Source organism: Procambarus clarkii, chromosome 18 (assembly GCF_040958095.1).
Source record: "Procambarus clarkii isolate CNS0578487 chromosome 18, FALCON_Pclarkii_2.0, whole genome shotgun sequence".
NCBI classification, from domain to species: Eukaryota; Metazoa; Arthropoda; class Malacostraca; order Decapoda; family Cambaridae; genus Procambarus; species Procambarus clarkii.
Genome location: NC_091167.1, coordinates 28200586 through 28222434, shown reverse-complemented (window position 1 = coordinate 28222434; position 21849 = coordinate 28200586). Strand labels below are relative to the sequence as shown.

Here is a 21849-nt window from a genome sequence, read left to right as displayed (position 1 = left end):
TTCAGACTTAAATGTAAGAAAGCAAACAAGAGCGGGGAAAGATACAGAAGTACATGTTTTCGAAGACTGTTACGAGAACACAGCGTAATAACAAGTCTTTGCAACATACCCACAATTATGAGGTTAATTTAGTCTCACAGTTTGGTAGGATTATTTCACCATGGATTTTATCTAGTGTTATTATTGCGAATGACTAGTTAGCTGCTGTACATTTGTGTGCATTACACGTAGCCAATCAATTTTTTGTCGTGAAACTAACAAACTTTGGTAGGTGACATAATATTAATAAAGCAGTTCTTCTCGCAGTACTGCTTCTCTTATTTCACCAGGGCTCATTATATTACTCCAGGCTCTATCGTGTTCTAATTACACTTCCAATACGTTAAACACGAGATAATGTTTGGATAGTTACTGATATTACCTTTCCTTTCGAATCAGATTATTCCAACAAGGAAGTTACTTTGACTCATTTTCCCAGGAGAGAACCAATAATAAACTGCTCCATAATGTTTATACTTTTACAAACTCTTGCATTATTTTCCTGATGTAGAGCATTAATGTGAACAGTGCTGCAGCAGCCTTGGTCAACACCCGGGGGATGGGGGGGGGGTATGGTCACCATGGTGCAGGGAACGTGGCTAATCTCACTTTAAGACTTGAAAACAAACATTGTTGAAGGGTCAAGAATATGTTGTCACTATGTATGTGTTAATTATAGTATTTTGCAAGACTTGTCCAGTTTTAAACACGGATTCCCATTATATACAAAGATTATTTTTGATGTAAAGAAAAATTATTATAAATTTACAAGTATCTTTATTGGGATTTTTAGGTCAATGCACATCTTAATGTATTCTGGCGCTAATCATTATAAATACATATTTTTGTCCACTAATCTTGACAAGAGTATTGGCAAATTTTGTGGGTAAAGTAAACGGTAGAAAAGATAGGTTTATGGGAACCTTATTTACTGTTGAGAAAATTGTCCTAGTAAAAAGCCATCATAGTCGCAGAAGGGTTATAGCCGCTAGTGGTCGAGCCGCACCGCCGCGTCGCTCAGGCACTCGCGGGGGGCGCGGCACCGAGACCACACACTGCAGGAGAGATGCTATGCACGAGGATCATCGCTCATTAGGGAGAGGTGGTCTCTAGAAGAGGGTGACCATTGTTAGGAAGGTATCTGTGTTAGGAGGGTGTGGTCTGGTCGTTGCTGCTTGGACTGCGCTACTGCCACTAGGAGGAATGTTGTTGTCAGAAGGGTCGTCGAGGAACTGGAGAACCTGCGAATTAAGTATGGCTGTCATACATTAACTCGCCTTCTAAGAGGGATGGGAAGCAGTGGGGACCGTCTACCTGCCGCCGTAGTAAGCAGTACCCCAAGTGGGATTGTAGTTCGGTTCATAAGTGATGGTGGGGACGAAGCCGGACTTGCCATCGACATAGTAAGTGACTTTCATGAGGCGGTTATCCGGGAGCAACACATGGTAGGAGCCTTCAACACGGTCGTTCTTGGCACTCTCTTGTTGTCCGTAGTAGTTTCTGTATTCCTGGTCGTTCACCTCCCATTGGAAGTCGTACTGCATCATAACAAAAAACGAGTCAGTAAAATTGTAAGCGCTCAACATTCCTCTGCTGCTGCCACATACACAGTAGCTCAAATATACAAGTAGATGCAGGATAAAGATCGCCGCTGTGTCAGTAAGAGTTAAAACATGAGATTTTGAGTATAAGAATGTGGGAAACCATAAGTTATAATGAGTGGTCTTACATTCCTGGGTGCATACTGCTGCTGCTGCTGCTGTACTGGCTGGAGCTGTTTGCCGCCTCCGTAGTTTTGAGGCAGAGTTAAGACAGCTGTGGCCGCCAGGCTCAGGAAGATTACCACACGCGCACACATCTCTGTAGTGATGAGTCACAATAACGTGGCTAAAGTATGTTGATGACACCACACACTAGAAGGTGAAGGGACGACGACGTTTCGGTCCGTCCTGGACCATTCTCAATCAACTTCAGAATGGTCCAGGATGGACCGAAACGTCGTCGTCGTCCCTTCACCTTCTAGTGTGTGGTCTGGTCAACACATCCCTGTAGTCACACTTCTACATTATAACATCTTATCAGCATCTTATTATATAAGCTTACCATCTTCCAAAATCGACTTACCACCTTCAAAATCGACTTCCAAATTAGATTTATCCTCTTCCAAAATAAACTTCTTCGCTACCTAACATTAATAGCCTGTTTTTCCTTTTATTTAGCTGAGGAAGGTCAGTTTTTATCTTGGCTGTTTGATTAACAAAATGTTACAACTAAATCTTTCTTCTCGTGTTTGTCTCGTAACTTATGTTTCACTGCTGCAAATTGTTTTGTTTAATTTGATGTCATACTTTGTAACCTTTTTTTAGTGTCTTACTTAAATACCGTAGAAACAATACTTCTTATTTCCAAGTCCTGCTTTGTTCACGTTCTATTATCTGTTACCTTTCTTGACAATTTATACCGAATAAGTAATTCAGTAAGTATACTGAAATATACTAATTAACGAGCTATTTATATTTCATATACTCTATGCAAGATATTATTCGGCAAGATTTCCGTGAACATTTTCTTTGGTGTTACTAAGTATATGTTCTCTTATTATCACATACACAGAACCATCCCTAAAATCTGTTACTATCGTCTTTATGTACATTACCATTGGTTATCGTAAGTACATGTATAGCTTTCATAAAGAAGTGATTGTCTAAAATTTATACGTTAAGTGAATTATAGCCGTTTACGTGTGAATACGTCCAGAGGCCAGAAGTAAAACTGGTTTGTGAAACAAAACTGACCAAATAAGCCAATAGTACTCTTGAGTGTGATAGTAGTAGTAGGCATCCATCAGTCTCGGAAGACTATGGAGTTGCGCCCTGACAGGGTGCAAAGCCTGGGTAGGTAGATATGGAGGAGAAGCTGTTACCCATGCAGCAGGGTAGTGTGATATATGCAGTATAAACTGTATTTCTTTAACACCAAAATACCGATACTTTAGCACAAACTTAATACTGCTAAAGACGTGTATTACACGAGCCACTGGCCACGAGAGCACTGCGAGGTGCTTGTGTTTGCTCGAGTTAAGAATGAATTGTTCACTTTGAAAGTAATTGAATTTATAATTTGCTGTGTAAGGTTCTGTGTTGAGAAAACACTACACTGCCCCCCCATACACCCACACTCTTACAGTTATTGCACTTCACTGTGTGGGAGCACGAAGTTTACCTTATGTTGTAGGCTCAGTGGCACACTGCTGGAGGTGCCCAGGTTCTGGCGACGCCAACTTTTATACGTTGGTGAGTTGTGACGTCACGGCCTCCTCCGGGCGCCCACCACTAGCAATACCTGTGATGACGAGGGGGGCGGAGCCTGGCAGGACGCATCTTCACCGTGGAAACCAATGGTTGCAGGGCACCAAGGTTGCTGCTGACAGGTTGATGCTCAGCCGTCACGCCATTCACATCACAGCCTTATTACTGCGCATCGCTGCCTCTCCCATTATACAACTTACGCTTCCTTTTCTCGACTCTCTCCCACAAGATAAGATCTCCCATAAGTTTAAGATCATTCTCTCCCATAAGTTTAAGATCACTCTCTCCCATAAGATAAGATCTCCCATAAGTTTAAGATCATTTCTCATCCCGTAATCTTGCGCCAGTGGTCAGCCTCTAAGCAAAGATCACGGCCAGAGGGTTAGTTCCGGCTGGTCACAGGAGGGTGCTGCGAGGCTGCTGTTGTCTTAAAAACTATTATAACTTATTAATCACCTAACTTCCGTTTTCACGCATTCTACACTTAATATTTGTGATGCATCGCCTTACACAAGGTCGGCCATAAGGAACCCTAGGAAGAAATTATCAAACCAACTTTAATCGTATTATTTTATTTTCGTGACGGAATGTGTTAAAGGTGTGCAGCATCATGATTGATGAACAAACGTAGACGAGGTATTCAGTCTGCAGCCACAAGGTATAGTGTCACGATTGATAGTGTTCTATACCTATGGTACGTACATTGTTCTCGCCTTACGGCACGCCATGTGTGTGTGTATATATATATATATATATATATATATATATATATATATATATATATATATATAGATGTATATATATGTATAGATGTATATATATGTATATATATGAATATATATGAATATATATGTATATATATATATATATATATATATATATATATATATATATATATATATATATATATATATATATATATATATATATATATATATATATATATATATATATATATATATAATTAGTTACAAACAGTTTTCATTTGTCTTAAATTTGTAGATATTTGTTTTAAGAGATAAGGGCTACCTTGTGGTTAGGTTCGCCTTGAGAGAAGGATGTTCATCTTGATGACGTGGTAAACGTTGATTGTTTACTTCTCTTGTTTGCAGGGATATTCCTGCGCGGGCCCTAAGCCTCTAGCTGGCCCACTATGTGTTGCTTGTTTCTGTTTTACTTGGGCGGAGTATTATTTATGACTCGTATGGTCGCTTCAGTAAGATTTTGTCCCATGTGTTTAACAACTTCTTCTGCTCTGTTGAATCTAAGTTGAAATCTTAATGGGTTTGTAACTGTGCACTGTGTTAGATAATGTTCCAGTGGTCTGTCGGCATGTCTACACAGTGTTGACATTTCCTCTCATGTTCCGGAAGATTGTTTACTGATGTCCGGCTTGTTGTGAGCGTTGATTGTTTACTGATGATGTTTATTGATGTCCCGCTTGTTGACGCGGTGAGCGTCGATCGTTAACATAAAATAAAGACTTCCAATATAAGTTGAGAGTGAAGGCTTAGAAGAGGAGTAGAGGGAGGTAATAGCCAAGGGCGTCACCGTCAGCTGTGGCGAGGCACACCAACCAAAACTTGTGTTTTTCAGCAGGCGTCGCCTTCCCCACACCACCTAGTCCGGGGTACAGGATCCATGGTGTTGGGTGGTGGTGGTGGTGTTGGGTGGTGGTGGTGGTGGTGTTGGGTGGTGGTGTTGGGTTGTGTGGTGGGTGGTGGTGTTGGGTGGTGGTGGTGTTGGGTTGTAGTGGTGGTGTTGGGTGGTGGTGTTGGGTTGTGTGGTGGGTGGTGGTGTTGGGTGGTGGTGTTGGGTGGTGGTGTTGGGTTGTGTGGTGGGTGGTGGTGTTGGGTGGTAGTGGTGGTGTTGGGTGGTGGGGGAGGGGCCAAGATCATTGCTGTAATGTGTGGTGGTCTAATCATTTGTTCAGAGCATTAATCAACGCATTAATCAGTATGTGTTTGCAATATCGCTCGCGCTCTGTACACTGGAACTTGTGGTCTGCTCATCTTTCTCACCACACCATTCACGGCGTTTATCTAAGGGCAATGTCCCCAGTTTTTTTATGATTATAAAACACTCATAAATTGTGCCGGGGACATTCACCTCTCCGTAAAACGTTTGTGTTCTGGACACTGGCTTTTGCTCCCCAACATTTAATGGTCGAGATCTCTTATCATATTATTCTGAGCTGTCTAGTCATTAACTTCTTGCTGATTACACCAGCGTCCTGGTCTCTCAACTGAACCAACTCCAGTGGCAATATACTGTACATATATTGCTGATAACCACCATTTTGCGTAGATAAACACTGCACAACCCTGCACATAAACACAGGCCCTTGGGGAGTGTAGACAACGTCTCCCTCGGGAGTGTCGACAATGTCTCCTTCGGGAATGTACACAACGTCTCCCTTGGGAGTGTCGACAAGTCTCCCTCGGGAGTATTATCAAGTTGTTGTCCTGAGCGAGACATCTGTGTGTGGCGCCACTCTCAAGTATCAAGGCCGACCTTCACTCCCTCCAACACGGTATGCGCGTCTTTCTCGGTCGTCTTCATCATGTTGCTGTAACGACCTATAAGATTATGGAGATAATTGTCGGATGTGATTATTGCTAGTTGTGCTCTGCTGCCTCTCGCCATCGCTAATGTCTCGCACCTTATCTCCATGACTCACGTTTAATTACGATATCCTGCAAGTGCTCTTGAAATGTGCTTGACCACTTGTCAAGCGCAGGGGGATCACGGACAAGGAGACACAGGTGGAAACCGAGTACCCGGATCAGCCATAGAGACATTATAGTACATAGTCTTGAGACGAAGTGGAAAAATGCTCAGGGAGCTAGGTAGATACAAGGCAGCTGGCCCAGATGGACTGTCACCTTGGGTTCTGAAGGGAATGGGCATCTGTGTTGAGAGCACCCACTTCACTTGTTTTTTTTATTATATTTTTGGCAGATATGATAAAAAGACATTCTACAGGTTCTAATCTACAAAAATGGTAGCATGGAGACCCCTCTTAATTATAGACCTGTATCATTAACAATCGTGGTAGTCAAAACACTATAACAAATAATTTAAGCCAAATGGGTAGAACACCTGAAGAAAAGTGATATAATAACAGACTGACAGAATTATGGGTTTGGAGCAGGAAGACTTTGTGTAACAAATCTTGTTAGTTTCTGTGATATGGCCACAGAGAGTTTACCAACCCATCCTCCTAATACAACGTCGCATTTTGATGTATACTTTACGTAAGGCCAAAAACTGTCGTACTAAAAATGGTAGCGGCTCGTGAAATTGACATACTGTCCCGTTTTCTGTTTTGGGTTCTCTGGCAGGTTAGGATAAGGCCACTTCAGTACGACAGTGTCTTGACGTTGGGAACTCTCGCGAGAACGGGTTGGAGTTTACAGGAAAGAGATGATTGGGTTAACTGCATTTATCTGGACCTGAAGAAGGCTTTTGACAGAGGCCTACATACCTGCTTGTTCTGGAAACTGGAATATACTGGAGAGGTGACTGGAAGACTTCTGACATAGATGAACAATTTTCTGACAGAAAAATAAGGGCGGTAATCAGGGGTAATATGTCAGACTGGAGAAATGTTCCTTGTGGAGTACCACAGGGTTCAGCTCTAGCTCCAGTAATTGTCATTATGACTATGAATGATCTAACAGAAGGAATACAAAAGCATATGGACATGTTTCCTTAAGATGTTACGCTGTTAAGGAAGTTAAGGAACTGACGATTGTCATGCTCTTCATTATGACCTGGATAATATGTGTACACAGTAACAACGTATGGAGCGTTATACGACAAAGAGTACTGGGAAGACGGGACTCCACGAGCGAAGCTCTCATCCTGAAACTACACTTGGGTAATTACAGAGAGAGAGAGAGAGAGAGGTGGGGAGGGAGAAGACAGGGGATGGATACAGAAATATTAAACCTCACGTGCAGGCGAGGAGTCACAATAACGTGGCTAAAGTATGTTGACCAGACCACACACTAGAAGGTGAAGCGACGACGACGTTTCGGTCCGTCCTGGACCATTCTCAAGTCGATTGTGAGAATTCTCACAATCGACTTGAGAATGGTCCAGGACGGACCGAAACGTCGTCGTCCCTTCACCTTCTAGAGTGTGGTCTGGTCAACAGTTAAACCTCACGTATTACAAGACAGGATCAGGGAAGACATGATTACCACCTACACAATATTTAGGGAACTGATAGGCTACACAAGGACAGAGTAGTTAGGACGGGTGGTACTTCCTCAAAGGGACACAGGTGGAAACTGGAGGACCTAAATGAGCCATAAAGAAAGCATAAATATCTGTTACGTGTCACAGTAATTAACATGTGGAATACACTAAGAAGTGTGTAGTGGAGACAGACTCCTTACGCAGTTTCAATTGTAGATATGTTAGAGCCCAATAGCCTCAGGAATTTGTACACCAGTTCATTGGAAATTGAGAGGTGGGACCAAAGAACAGAAGCTCAACCACCACAGGTACAGCTAGGTAAGTATATACATACAAGTATACTTAGGTAAGTATATACATACAAGTATACTTAGGTAAGTATATACATACAAGTATACTTAGGTAAGTATATACATACAAGTATACTTAGGTAAGTATATACATACAAGTATACTTAGGTAAGTATATACATACAAGTATACTTAGGTAAGTATATACATACAAGTATACTTAGGTAAGTATATACATACAAGTATACTTAGGTAAGTATATACATACAAGTATACTTAGGTAAGTATATACATACAAGTATACTTAGGTAAGTATATACATACAAGTATACTTAGGTAAGTATATACATACAAGCACACATGCGCACCTGCGCGAGGAGGGAGAAAGGGAAGGGGGTGGGGGGAAGGGGGCACCGGATAAGAGTTGAAGTAATATGCGGTAAATATCAGTGATGTTCCTTGTGGTAAAGCCAGCACCCCGTGTGTGTGTGTGTGAGATGACCTTGTGGAAGGCAGAGTGGCAGCCAAGGTGTTCACCCTCGCCGCCGCCTGGGTCCCGCTGATCATTACCTCCGCCGCGTTAAACTCTTAAGTCTGTAATGGTCTGGGGCCAGATTCACGAAGCCAGCCAGCTACTTACGAACCTTTGCATCTTTTCTCAATCTTTCTCAATCAATCAACTGTTGTTATTGTTATAAACCCTCCTGGTGCTTCGGAACTCATTAACTGTTTAATAATTGTAAACAAAGCCGCCAAAGAAAAAAGATGTACAGGTTCGTAAGTACTTGCGTAGCTACGACGTGAATCTGGCCCCAGGAGGCCTAGTCAAGGACCGGACCTCAGGGACGTTGAGCCCCGAAATGATGGCAAGGTAACTGCAAGGTATACCCCCACCCCCCTCCACCAGGTGACGCTACCCGGGTCCCCCACACCCACCCAACGTCAACAGGTTCTCATGACATGTTACAACTGCGGAGGAGAAAGTGACACGTGTTTAGGGACTACTGGCAGACGGCAGGATGTACGCGTCTCTCAGCCAGGATTCATCAAGCATTTACCTAACCTCTTACGAAACCTGTACATCTTTTCTTAATCATGGTGACTGCATTTGTTAAATAGCTTACGAGCTTGGAAACTTCACACTCCTCGGTTATTATGTTATTGATAGCGTCGTTGCGCTTCGGCGCGTATAAAGTTGTTTAATCACTGTAAACAAAGCTTCCGTGATTGAGGAAAGATGTACAGGTCTGATAAAAGGTGGCGTAAACGTTTGATTAATCTTGGAAGAGGTCTTGAAGTATGATGGTTGGTGCGTATTGACTCTTACCACACTCCTTCACCCAATGACTCCTTAACCTTGACGCGCCAGCAGACTATTGTTGTTGTTTAAGATTCAGCTACTGGGAACAAAAAGTTGCAAGTAGCACGGGCTATGGTGAGCCCGTAGTGGACTTACCTGGCACAGTAGCGGGGCTGTAACTTGAGAGGACCTCTCACCAGGCTAAAACCTCACCTTATGTATAGTGTTAACCTTCTTCGCGCAGTCCAGAACCTCATGTGCCGTATCCTTATAATCTACTCTAAACCTTACCTGAATAATATCTTCCACGAGGCTCTAACAGTTAATCTGGAACATTTAACCAGCGTAAGTCTATGGTAATGTATCGTCCCAGCGGCCACAGTGGACGGACGCTCCATTGTTGCAGACGCTTGAGTAACAGCAGCTGCTCATCGTCTCTGTGACGCAGCTTTGGTACGTACACCAGGTGTACGTGCCTGGCGCGCGTGTGTGTGTGTGTGTCTGAGGTGTACGTATCTGGTGTGTGTTCTAGGTGTAGGTGGGTGTGGAGGAAGTGGTGGTGACTCCCCCGTAGCCTGGCGCCAAGGCACGCCTCCCACTACCTACACCCACCACCTACACCCCTCAAGTGTGCAGTGGTCACCACCGTTCCCTCAGGTCACACCGCAATGACCCAGTTTTGTTTTAATTTACACTTATTGAGTATCTACTTTATATTTCTCTGCAACATTACATTTTCCTGCAAGTGGTGCAGCCTGAGCTTCCCACAAGTAGACGAACGTTTCTATAAATAATACAGTCTGAACAAGTAGTGCATCTGTCCCAAATAATTGTGTCTGATAAAAAATATCTGCGGAAAAGTAATAAATGATGTTTTGTATTGTGTTGGGGTCTGGCGTCCCCGTGCTCTGTGAGTGACATCAACATGCGTACTATTTCTTACATTAATTTAATCACATTAGGTAACGGATTGGCATATTTTGGATATAATGAAATTTCATTATCTAGGATTATTACACGGGAGACATCTCCCGTCACGCAGGGTGCAGTCGCACCTCCACAGATCTCCAGTATCAGCTCTTGATACTGGTAATGGCTCAAAAGGGCCACCACTTACGGGCTATTCATGTCCGTGCCACCTTTTGGGTGGCTTAATCTTCATCAATCAATCAATTAGGATTATTAGAAAGGTTTATGTTGTGGTGGGGGTGAGGAGGTGACTGGGGGTCAAAGAGCGTGGAGTGTGCCAGCGGGTATTATACCTGATGTGTTTGACCTCACTCGTCTCTCATCCACCTTGACTCACGGTGCCTACTTGTCAACTCTCACACTCAACAGCTGTGTAGAAAGGAACAGGATGGGTATATGTGGATACCTAAGTAGCTGAGGAATTGTGTTCATGTACAGATACTTACATATGTACCTGAGTTTACCTGAGGGTCACTCTCTCTCCAGTGGCCTCGACGGGGACAGGTAGATAGCGAATTGTTAAACATCCCCCTGATGTTCCTGAGGAGTTTTTCTAACTGGATTTTGAACTGAAGTACAGAAATGGTTTTGTCATTTACGGCTTCAAAGTATTGATGTTCGGATACGTGAATATCAGTATGTTCAAGTAGGGATTCCCAATGAAAACATAGTGGCGTTAGTGAGCAGTGATGGACGCCATACTGCTGTTATAAGTCTTAATACACGTCCACATTATGTCTCTGAGCCACAACCTCACACCCAGCAGATGACGGGACACGCGCAGGGAGGTGTTACTAAGTATTACTCTTGTGTGTGTCGTAAGCCGCGGATACTCACGGAAACATGGCCAATTACATAGACACTCATCGGGCGCTAATTGTCGAGGGTAGATGGCCTTGATGATAGGAAAAAGTACACGTTGTTAGCTTGGCCAGGTGGTCGCAGGAGGAGAGGCTGGCGGTGACAGCTGACGAAGAGAATATTATAACAATAGAAAACTGAAGATTTTATCAACTATCGTTACATTAGAGACCGAGAATTTAGATGTATATTATATATCGGAGTTTTGACTGAGTGATTAATTAACTAAATGAGGCGGCGTCTTTTGGTATGAAGATTTGATACCAACACAAACACCTCATCTCTCCACACCCTGCGTCTTGCTACCCCTTTTCATCAGTACTAAAGTTTATCTTTGTTTAGACGCAAGTTTGTGTAGATGGTGTAGCATGATGCTGGTGCAAATGCTAATCATTGATGAGCGTCATTTTAACCTAATAAATGATAACTCCGTGTTAACCGCAACCTAAGTTGTGGTTGGTCATCGGTAAATTAGATTGTGGCAGACAGCTTGTTAATAGTATCCGGCCGTCAGTAAGGCCGGCCACTAGTAAGATCCTAAACCTGTACCTGCATGAGCATTATGACGTCATGGTGATGTCACACACTTCCCGCACACCATATATAAAACATATCATTTTATCTTTTATTTTCGTTTAGATAGGTCGGATTCGGTTAGATTAGGTTGGGTTAAGTTTGTATAATGAGTAGCGATGACATAGACCTTCAGACTTTTGTCAGGTCTTAGACCCTACTCCCTGGGTGACGAGTAGACGTGTTATTCATATTTCTGGTAGCAGAGAAGGACAAGAGTGTCCTTCCCTGTTAATAGGAGTGTTGAATGTGCTGGACCTTGACTTGGCAACGCTCCCAAAAGTGGTAAACATGTAGGGGAGACGAACCCGGATCTTCCTGTGATGATGACAGGAAGCCATCGCAGTCAGTCACCCTCCGTGCATCTGTGTGAGGGAAGAGTGTTCACGCTTCACTCAGGCGTGAAGCACAAGCGAGAGTTTGTACGGGGGTTGCAGGGATCTAGGTCCTGTGAGGATCAAGAATAATCCTGGTATATGTCAGCCGAGTCCCTTACTATGGGCGGCGTCGACTTCTATTGGATTTCATAAACACTTGGCATGCGTCATTACCCCCGCACAAACGCGTATGTTATAATTACCATAGGCTACTGTGTGTGCGTGCGTGTGTAGTTACGGGGTGAGAGCTACTCTCATGGTGTCCCGTCGTCCCAGTACTCTTTGTCGTATAACGCTTTGAAACTACTGACGGGTTTGGCCTCCACCACCTTTTCACTTAGCTTGTTCCAACCGTCTACCACTCTGGCAAAAAAAATAATATTTTTTCGGCACATTTGTTTCCTTAACTTGAATCTGTGTCCTCTTCACGAAGTTGCTGGTTTCAGGAACTCCTTCTTTGTCAGTTTGATCTATTCCGGTTAGTATTTTGTAAGTGGTGATCATATCACCTCTTTTTCGTCTATCTTCTAATTTTGGGATGTTTAACGCCTCTAGTCTCTCCTCGTAACTGTTAGTTTTTTAGTTCGGGAAGCCATTTTGAAGCATGTTGTTGCACCTTTTCCAGTTTCTTTATGTGCTTGAGATTTGGGCACCATACAACAGCTGCATATTCCAATTTTGGTCTCACAAAAGTCATGAACAGTTTCTTTAGTATTTCACCATCCATATAATTAAAAGCCAGTCTGAAGTTGGAAAGTGACACACACGCTCCTCTCACAATGTTCTTTATCTGTTCCTCTGGCGACAGCTTACCATCCTAAACCACCCCCAAGGTCTAGTTCTTTATTAGAGTTCTGTAATTCCTTTCCGCATTATTTGTAAGTTGTTTGTGGTCTATTTTCTCCGATTACACATTCCATAACATGGCATTTATTCTTATTGAATTCCATTTACCACTTGACGCTCCAAGCACTTACTTTATCTAGCTCAATTTGAAGGGCATTACAATCGTTTGCGTCTCTTATCTTTCCCAGTATCTCAGCATCATCCACAAGCATGTTCATATAGTTTTGTATTCCTTCTGGTAGATGATTTATGTAGACGATGAACATTACTGGTGCAAGAACTCAACCCTGTGGTAGTCCGCTAGTAACGCTCCTCCAGTCAGATATATTTTCTCTGATTACTGCCCTCATCTGTCTGTTAGAATTTTTTTTATTCATGTCAGAAGTCGCCTTGTCACCCCTCCACCATGTTCCAATTTCCCAAACAGCCTCTTGTGTGGGACTCATACCACAGGCCTTTTTTAGGTCCAGATTGACACAGTTAACCCAACCACCTCTTTCCTGTAGTATCTCTGTGGCTCTATTATAAAAACTAAGTAAATTTGTTACACAGGATCTACCTGTTTGAAAACAATACTGTCTGTCTGTTATTATGTCATTACTCTCCAGGTGTTCAATCCATTTGGCTTTGACTATTGTTTCTAGTGTTTTGACTACCACACTTGTTAATGATACGGGTCTATAATTTAGTGGTTCCTCTCGACTACCATTTTTATAAATTGGTACCATGTTTGCCTGTTTCCATATATCTGCTAAAATTCCTGTGCACAAAGATGTCTGGAATATTAAGTGGAGTGGAATGCTCAGCTCAGTTGCACATTCTCGCAGCACCCAAGGTGAAACTCCATCAGCTCCAACCGCTTTATTTCTTCCTAGCACCATTAGTCGTCGTCATCGGGCTTTTTCCACTTCGTCTTCAGATACCTCTATTTATTCTGTGGCGTGTTCTGGAATTTATATTTGGTCCGGCTCTCTGAAATGTGTATTTTGTTCAAATATACTTTGGAACTTTTTATTTAGCATTTCACACATTTCTTTTTCATTCTCAGTAGTCTGTTCCCGGTTCTCAATCTCTGGGTTTTATCTTTTACATGCCGATTGTTTTTAATGAATTTATAGAAAAGGCCTGGATCTGTTTACCATTTGTCTGCTATACCTTTTTCAAAGTTCCTTTCTGCCTCTCTTCTCACCGCTGTGTAATTGTTTCTTGCTTGTTTGTAATGCTGGTATAATTAGGTCTCTTAGCGAGTTAGGTCTCTTCCGATATTGAACCCATATTCTTGTCTTTTCCTCTCTGGCCCTCCCACAATTTCTGTTGAACCAATCCTGTTTTGTGGTCCTGGTATGAATGTCTGTGCCTTCATCGTATATTTCGCAAAATTTGGCATACATCTTATTTACTTCATTGCCTAACAACAAGCCTGTCCAATTAAACTCATTAGTAGTTTAATAGCGTGATGAGTATTAATAGTATTTGTATCCTTAAATAAAAAATATACCCGGTACTTTAACTTTCCTCCGTGCTTTCTACATTAGGTGCTTGAGCATGTGTGTGATCCACTCAACCAGGAATACACTTTGCTCAACACTTGGCTAATTCCTCAGTTATTTCTATACTATTCCGCCATACACTTTACCCCACTACTAATGCCTCGATTACTGTTGAACTCAATAGACTCCAGGTTTCTTGTTCCTCTTTTCCCTTCAGTTTGGCTCCACACACTTCACTTTTTCTTGTCGTCAACCTGTTGCCACACCCTCGTCCCACTGAGCGCTTCCTCTCATTCTTCTACCAATTTCCGCTACACCACACAACAGTTAACATTCCTTCCCGAACATTATTTGTATGCCTTACACATGGCATCAAGAGTTATCTGGTTAGTCACTTGCTTTAAGGGCACTTTCAGTTTTCCTCGAGAAGCTGTTTCTCTATTTTTCACACACTTGTATTATTTTCTTGGGTCTCTTGGGTCTTTATGGCGCCGTCATCCATCACACACACACACCTCCAAATTTTCACTCTAATGCTTTTGTATCATATACAAGCCTTAACATGTTTTTTTACACACATGGATAAATTAAGACTTTTTCTACCATTTATTGTTTGCACGTACCATATATATATATATATTAGTGTATAGTGGATAGGTTCATATTAGTGTAGTGGATATGCTCTACCTAATGGATACCTTCCTCACCCGCTGGCCTCGCGTGCTAGAACGACCTTGGATCATACCCCTGGAGAGGGAGCCATGACTAAGGGGGCGCAGTTTCTCCCTTCTTCAGTGAGAAATATTGGACCCGGATTAAAGTGATTGGCAGACCGAGTTCAAGGGGGGAAAAGTAGGCAGGTTGCGGCTTTAGACAGAGATGTAGGAGGAAGAGATCTTAGCCTGCACACACGTCAGAACACTTTTTCCTTTGTGGTTAAGGATTTCACAATTTTCATCACGTGTTAATTTCTTCGTGATTCGTATACACACACAAGCGCACGCACGCACGCGCGCGCGCACACACACACACACACATATACGCACACAAGGGGTCTGGTAGCTGACTGGGCAGCGTGCGGGGCTTGTAATCCTGTGATCCGGGTTCGATTCCTGGCGCCAGCAGAGACAAATAGGCAAAATTTCTTTCACCCTCATGCCCCTGTTACCTAGCAGTAAATAGGTACCTGGGAGTTAGACAGCTGTTACGGGCTGCTTCCTGGGTGTGTGTGTGTATGAAAAATAATTAGTTAGTAGTTAGTAACAGTTGAGAGACGGGCCGAAAGAACAGAGCTCAAGCTCCGCAAGCACAACTAGGTGAATACACACACACACACACACACACACACACACACGGGAAGGTAAGTAATAATAGGAAAGATAAGTAACTTAGATGATTGTCGTGCCCGTTAAGAAGACCTGGACAAAATAAGTATATGGAGCACCACTTGGCAAATGGAATTTAATGTAAATAAATGCCGTTATGGAATGTGGAATAGGAGAACATAGACTCCACACAACCTATAAATTTTGTAAGAAATCTTTAAAGAATTCTGATTAAAAAGAGATCTAGAGGTGGTTCTAGATAGAAAACTATCACCTGAGGATCACATAAAGAACATTGTGCCAGGAGCCTATGCTACGCTTTCTAACTTCAGAATTTCTTTTAAATACATGGATGGCGAAATACTAAAGAAATTGTTCACAACTTTTGTCAGGCCAAAGCTAGAATATGCAGCGGTTGTATGGTGCCCATATCTTAAGAAACACATCAATAAACTGGAAAAGCTGCAAAGACTTGCAAATAAGTGGCTCCCAGAACTGAAGGACAAGAGCTACGAGGAGAGGTTAGAGGCATTAAATATGCCAAAACTAGAAGATAGAAGAAAAAGAGGTGATATGATCACTACGTACAAAATATTCACGGAAATCGATAAAATTGATAGGGAAGAATTCCTGAGACCTGGAACTTCAAGAACAAAAGGTAATAGATTTAAACTAAACTATGCTGCCGAAGAAATATAAGAAAATTCACTTTTGCAAACAGAGTGGTAGACGATTGGAACAAGTTAGGTGAGAAGGTGGTGGAGGCCAAGACCGTCCGTAGTCTCAAAGCATTATACGACAAATTACGCCACTATTACGCTTTGCGTAATAGTGGCTTTAGGCATTGTATGTACTAGCTCTTATCTATAAAGCCAACAAACTTTGTAAAATCTCTTTATGTATGTACCTTTGCCTAAATAAAAATTATTATTATTATTATTATACAAAGAGTATTGGGAAGACGAGACACCACAAGCGTAGCTCTCATCCTGTAACTACACTTAGGTAATTACACACTCACACACCAGATCCCATGTGGTCTAGTGGCTAGGATACCTGGCTTTCACCCAGGAGGCCCGGGTTCGATTCCCGGCATGGGAAGTAGTTTTCTTTACAAATCCAAAAGTATGAATAAATGAAGAGTTGAGTCGTGAAATAAATAGTTTGAAATGTGATATATACTGGGAAAATAAGATGTGGATTACCATTAGAGGCCCAAAACAGATTTTGGGCCTCACGACTGAGTGGACAGCGCTCTTGGGTCGTAGTCCTAAGGTGCCCGGGTTCGATCCCCGGCGGAGGCGGAAACAAATGGGCACAGTTTTATTTTTTACCCTGGTGCCCCTGTTCACCTAACAGTAAATGGGTACAAGGTAGTTAGACAGCTGCTACGGGCTGCTTCCTGGGGATGTGTGTGTGGGCGTGTGTATTAGAGAGAAATATATGTAGTAGTCATAATAGGGGAAAAATAAATTGGTTAGAAAGACGGGGTCCAAGAGCTAATAGTTCGAGTCTGCAGATACAAATAATAAATACACACACACGCGCACTGCTTCCTGAGCCCTTCGATAGCTCAGTTGGTAGAGCGGTGGACTGTAGTTGGTACTGAGGCAGACATCCATAGGTCACTGGTTCGAATCCGGTTCGAAGGAGAATTTTATGCCCTTTATGTTAATATATGTTTAAAGTTTATGCCCATAATATTATTTTCCTTTTTATTTTTTTGAGCCACAAAGACATTAGAAAATATTTTTTCAGTGTCAGAGTAGTTAACAAATGCATTGATGTGGTGGAGGCTGACTCCATACACTGTTTCAAATATAAATATGATAGAGCCCAGTAGGCTTAAGAACCTGTACACCAGTTGATTGACAGTTGAGAGGCGGGACCAAAGAGCCAGAGCTCAACCCCCGGAAGCACATCTCGATGAGTACAACTAGGTGAGTACACACACAGCCGAGTGGACAGCGCTTGGGGGTCGTAGTCCAAATCCGCCGGGTTCGATTCCCGGCGGATTCCGGGCTCCTTGCTTGCAGGGTGAGCATCAGCTCGTGGGCTCCACTTGTCAATTAGCGGTCGCCCGTTGCATTATATCCCGACGTTGTTGTTTATGATACTTACTCTTGAGAGTATATACGGAGTAATCCTAAGCTGCCTCCCGTGATCACTGCTCAGGCAGTGAAGATATGCAGACGGCGAGTCACAGTAACGGGGCTGAAGATATGATGACCAAACCACACACCGGAAGACGAGGAGACGACGACGACGTTTCGGTCCGTCCTGGACCATTCTCAAGTCGATTATCACAATCGACATGATAATGGCCCTGGACGGACCGAAGCGTCGACGTCTCCTCATCTTCTGGTGTCTAGTTTAGTCATCACTAAAGAAATGCTTCGTAACATCCCCATGTTTCACCTGCGGTAATGGTGGCCTCTCGTGCCCTGCCCCCTTCCTCGTTTTTAACATGTTGTGTCAATACATATGGTCAGTGGCTTTAAGAATGTTGGAGTCATAACGCCTCTTGACTTCCAAAACGTGGTGAGGCCTATAGTCTCCTTAGCCTTCTCTCAACCTTCCAGGTTGAGCCATGGGTCTTGTAACAAGCCTAAGGATACGCTAGTTTTTATCTTGTAGTTTTTAGTTCTAGATTCTGTATGTGTTTGTACTCGCCTAGATATACTCATCTAGTTGTGCGTGGAGGGTCGAGCATCACCTCCCTAGTCTGGTCTGGTCAGCTAATGCAGTAATTTTCATTCATCATGTTTCTCATATTTCATTTTGAAATGGGTTATTGAATTCGTCTCGACAGTTTCTTGCAGCTAATTCCTTTATGCGACTCTTTTTTTTCTCTTTACGGTAGTTGACGTATATCAGGAACAGAATGGATCCATTGATGACCAGACCACACACTAGAAATTGAAGAGACGACGACGTTTCGGTCCGTCCTGGACCATTCTCAAGTCGATTGTGAGAATGATTGTGAGACAATCGACTTGAGAATGGTCCAGGACGGACCGAAACGTCGTCGTCTCTTCAATTTCTAGTGTGTGGTCTGGTCATCATACTTCAGCCACGTTATTGTGACTCATCGCCTGCAAATGGATCCATTACTAATTACTGAAGGCAGGCCACTTAAGATTTATTGTCACTCCGACTTCTCTCATTGTCACCCTCTGTTTCCAACCGGAGAGATACCCTGTCACCCATCCCAGCACTTTTCCAGATACACCGGCCTAGTTCTCAAGCTTGTATAGGCGCCTTTCATGCGGGACTTTCTGGCACCTTCAAAGGGCTTTCTAACTATCAAGAAAGTTACAGACAATCCAGTCTTCTCTTTCCAATTTTATCATTGTAATTCCATCATAGAACTCTGTGGGGTTGGTTAGACATTTATTTATTTATTTATATACAAGAACGTACACTGGGTAGTGTACATGTTGTAGAGACATGTATTGCTATCATGTGTCGTAGGAGAAGGGAAACATTATAGACAAGATCGATGCAGTGATAATATTAAATAAGTACATGTGGGACACACTTCCAAGTTAATATGATGTTATTGAGTAAACTTTTCTTTAGCTTTCCTTTAATATAATTACGATAGTAAAGTACGCGTATTTACACTCAAATGTAAAGCTGTTGTCTTTCGTGCGGGTAAATAAAGCTCTGGGGCATATAGGAGACACTAAACCCTTGCCAGTATAGGAATGAGAGGAGGAGGCTCCGGATGTTGCTCACCCCGGTAATGGGAAGCGAGGAGGAGCGCGGTCAAGTTAGGGTCACTGGTCGTAGAGACAATACGGACTAAGTGTGGGAGAGCTACACCATTATCGCCATTAGGGAATACAGGCTTCGCATCACGCGTCTAGTTCAAGGTTATCACCGTTTAGCCAAGTCAATTTATCGCAGTTTTCCACTTATTGAAAGGTTTTACCTCAAGGTTAAGCTAAGTCTTAACTTGGAGATACAGCTTTGTCTTCGCAGTGGGATAATACATTTGGCCTTGGTTTGTGTGTGTGTGTGTACTCACCTAGTTGTGTTTGCGGGGGTTGAGCTCTGGCTCTTTGGTCCCGCCTCTCAACCGTCAATCAACAGGTGTACAGATTCCTGAGCCTATTGGGCTCTATTGTGTGTGTGTGTGTGTGTGTGTGTAATTATCTATGTGTAGTTACAGGATGAGAGTTACGCTCTTGGTATCCCATCTTCCTAGAACTCTTTGCCATATAACGCTTTTATACTACTGATGGTTTTGGCATCCACCACCTTCTCACCTAACTTGTTCCAACCGTCTACCACTCTGCAAAAGACAATTTTCTAGTATTTTCTCGGCACCTCTGTTTTCTTAGTTTGAGTCTGTGTCCTCTTGTTCGTGAAGCTGCTGGTTTCAGGAATTCCTCTTTGTCAATTTGATCTATTCCAAGTAGTATTTTGTAAGTTGTGATCATATCACCTCTTTTTCGTTTATCTTCTAATTTTGGCATGTTTAACGCCTCTAGTCTCTCCTCGTAACTGTTGTTTTTTAGTTCGGGAAGCCATTTTGTAGCATGTTGTTGTACCTTTTCCAGTTTCTTTATGTGCTTCTTGAGATTTGGGCACCATACAACAGCTGCATATTCCAATTTTGGTCTCACAAAAGTCATGAACAGTTTCTTTAGTATCTCACCAGCCATATAATTAAAAGCAAGTCTGAAGTTGGAAAGTGACACATACGCTCCTCTCACAATGTTCTTTATGTGTTCCTCTGGTGACAGCTTACTACTATCCTAAACTACCCAAAGGTTTCTTTCTTTATTTGAGTTCTGTAATTTCTTTCCACATTATTTGTAAGTTGTTTGTGGTCTATTTTTTCCGATTGCACATTCTATAACATGGCATTTATTCTTATTGAATTCAATTTACCACTTGACGCTCCAAGCACTTATTTGTTCTGGATCAATTTGAAGGGCATTACAATCGTCTGCGTCTCATATCTTCCCCAATATCTTTGCATCATCCGCAAACATGCTCTTATTATTCTGTATTCCCTCTGGTAAATCGTTTATGTATTCGATGAACATTACTGGTGCAAGAACTGAATCCTGTGGTACTCCACTAGTAACACTCCTCCAGTCAGATACATTGTCTAAGTTGTCCCATTGGCTGCGGGATCCAAGTAAATTCAGTAGAATTTCTGGTTGCAATTCTTATACCATGTCGTAGCTCAGTCGATTAAGGCAGCGTCTGGGATGCTCTCGGCCGCAGGTTCGAATCCTCGTCACGGCCCTTGTGGATTTCTTCATTTGATACATCACGCTCTTGTGATTTTTGTGTGTTATTGTCCAGTCAGTCCCAATATAAGGCAATAATTTGTGTAAATACACTATCATAAATTAAAACGCAACCTATAGAACATTACGTTCAGTTTTGAGCTCATTGTGTCCCTCCTGTAACCTTTTTTACTCGCAGGAAGGGCATATGGGGTTCACAAGCACACACAAGAATATAATGGGGTGAGGCAACCTACCTGGTCGCATCTGGACGCGACCAAGAGATGGCAGCACCAGGAGACACATTTTAGGGAAGACTCACCTTCCCTAACGCAGAGGTCGTCGTCGCCGTACCTGCCAAAACTGTGATGAATTTCAAAATATACCTGGAAAAGATCATCAAGGCAAATGGGGGGGGGGAGGGACCTTCGACAAGCCGCCGGCTTCCTGTCTTCATCGAGGCCCCCAGGGTTAGTGGTCGTCGGGTAAAAATGAGGTAAATCAGGTGGGTGGCAGTCCCGTGGTTTACCTGCACTTACTAACTCATGGCGACCTTGGCTAGCTATGTGAAGCCGAGAGGGAAGACGTGCTGGCCTGGTGCCCTCCTCCTCGCCTTGCCCTCCTGCAGGGTTAGCGGGGTGAACCACACTCCCGGCGCTCATGACGGAGCACACACGGGATAGTGTGCTGGTGGCCTTGCCCTCTCCCCCCCCCCCTAACCCCCCTTCACCATCACAACAAGGAGAACAATCCAGTGGCTATTCTCAGCCGCTAGTTAGCTGGTCTAATAACTCCCAAGACCTTCGATTGAGCTAGGGCGGAGGCCAGCGGTGGTCACCTTGCACTCCTGCTCATCATTTTAGGATTAGTGTTTCAGGTGGTTGGTGTTGACACACACACGGAGGGTAAGTGTTTTATTTGACTCTTGTTGTTGTTGACACACACGGAGAATAAGGGTTTTATTTGACTTGTTTGTGTTGGCGGACACGGAGGGTTAGTGTTTTAATTGTTAAATG

The 21849-nt window shown here is 42.9% G+C and overlaps 2 protein-coding genes and 2 non-coding genes across 4 annotated transcripts in view; 3 read left to right on the top strand and 1 right to left on the bottom strand.

Moving 5' to 3' along the window:
- The window catches only part of LOC123754561 (uncharacterized), a 125096-nt gene that overhangs the window by 17831 nt on the left and 85416 nt on the right, over window positions 1–21849 (top strand).
- Window positions 794–21471, bottom strand: LOC123754343 (cuticle protein 19.8). The gene is made up of 3 exons (XM_069326641.1): window positions 21363–21471; window positions 1769–1899; window positions 794–1577 (listed from the first exon to the last, which is right to left on the bottom strand). The coding sequence occupies exons 2-3, from the start codon at window positions 1895–1897 to the stop codon at window positions 1350–1352; spliced, it is 357 nt and encodes a 118-aa protein (XP_069182742.1). The 5' UTR covers window positions 1898–1899; window positions 21363–21471; the 3' UTR covers window positions 794–1349.
- Window positions 16614–16685, top strand: TRNAE-UUC (transfer RNA glutamic acid (anticodon UUC)). Its single transcript has one exon. It is a non-coding gene; the product is annotated as a tRNA-Glu (tRNA).
- Window positions 17147–17236, top strand: TRNAY-GUA (transfer RNA tyrosine (anticodon GUA)). The gene is given in 2 exon segments: window positions 17147–17183; window positions 17201–17236. It is a non-coding gene; the product is annotated as a tRNA-Tyr (tRNA).

Excerpts from the sequence above, each read along its gene's own strand:
- LOC123754343 (XM_069326641.1), bottom strand. The coding sequence starts at position 1,897 with ATGTGTGCGCGTGTGGTAATCTTCCTGAGCCTGGCGGCCACAGCTGTC. Across the intron at positions 1,578-1,768 it reads AGCAGTATGCACCCAGGAAT|TACGACTTCCAATGGGAGGT; the intron begins GTAAGACCACTC and ends GTTATGATGCAG.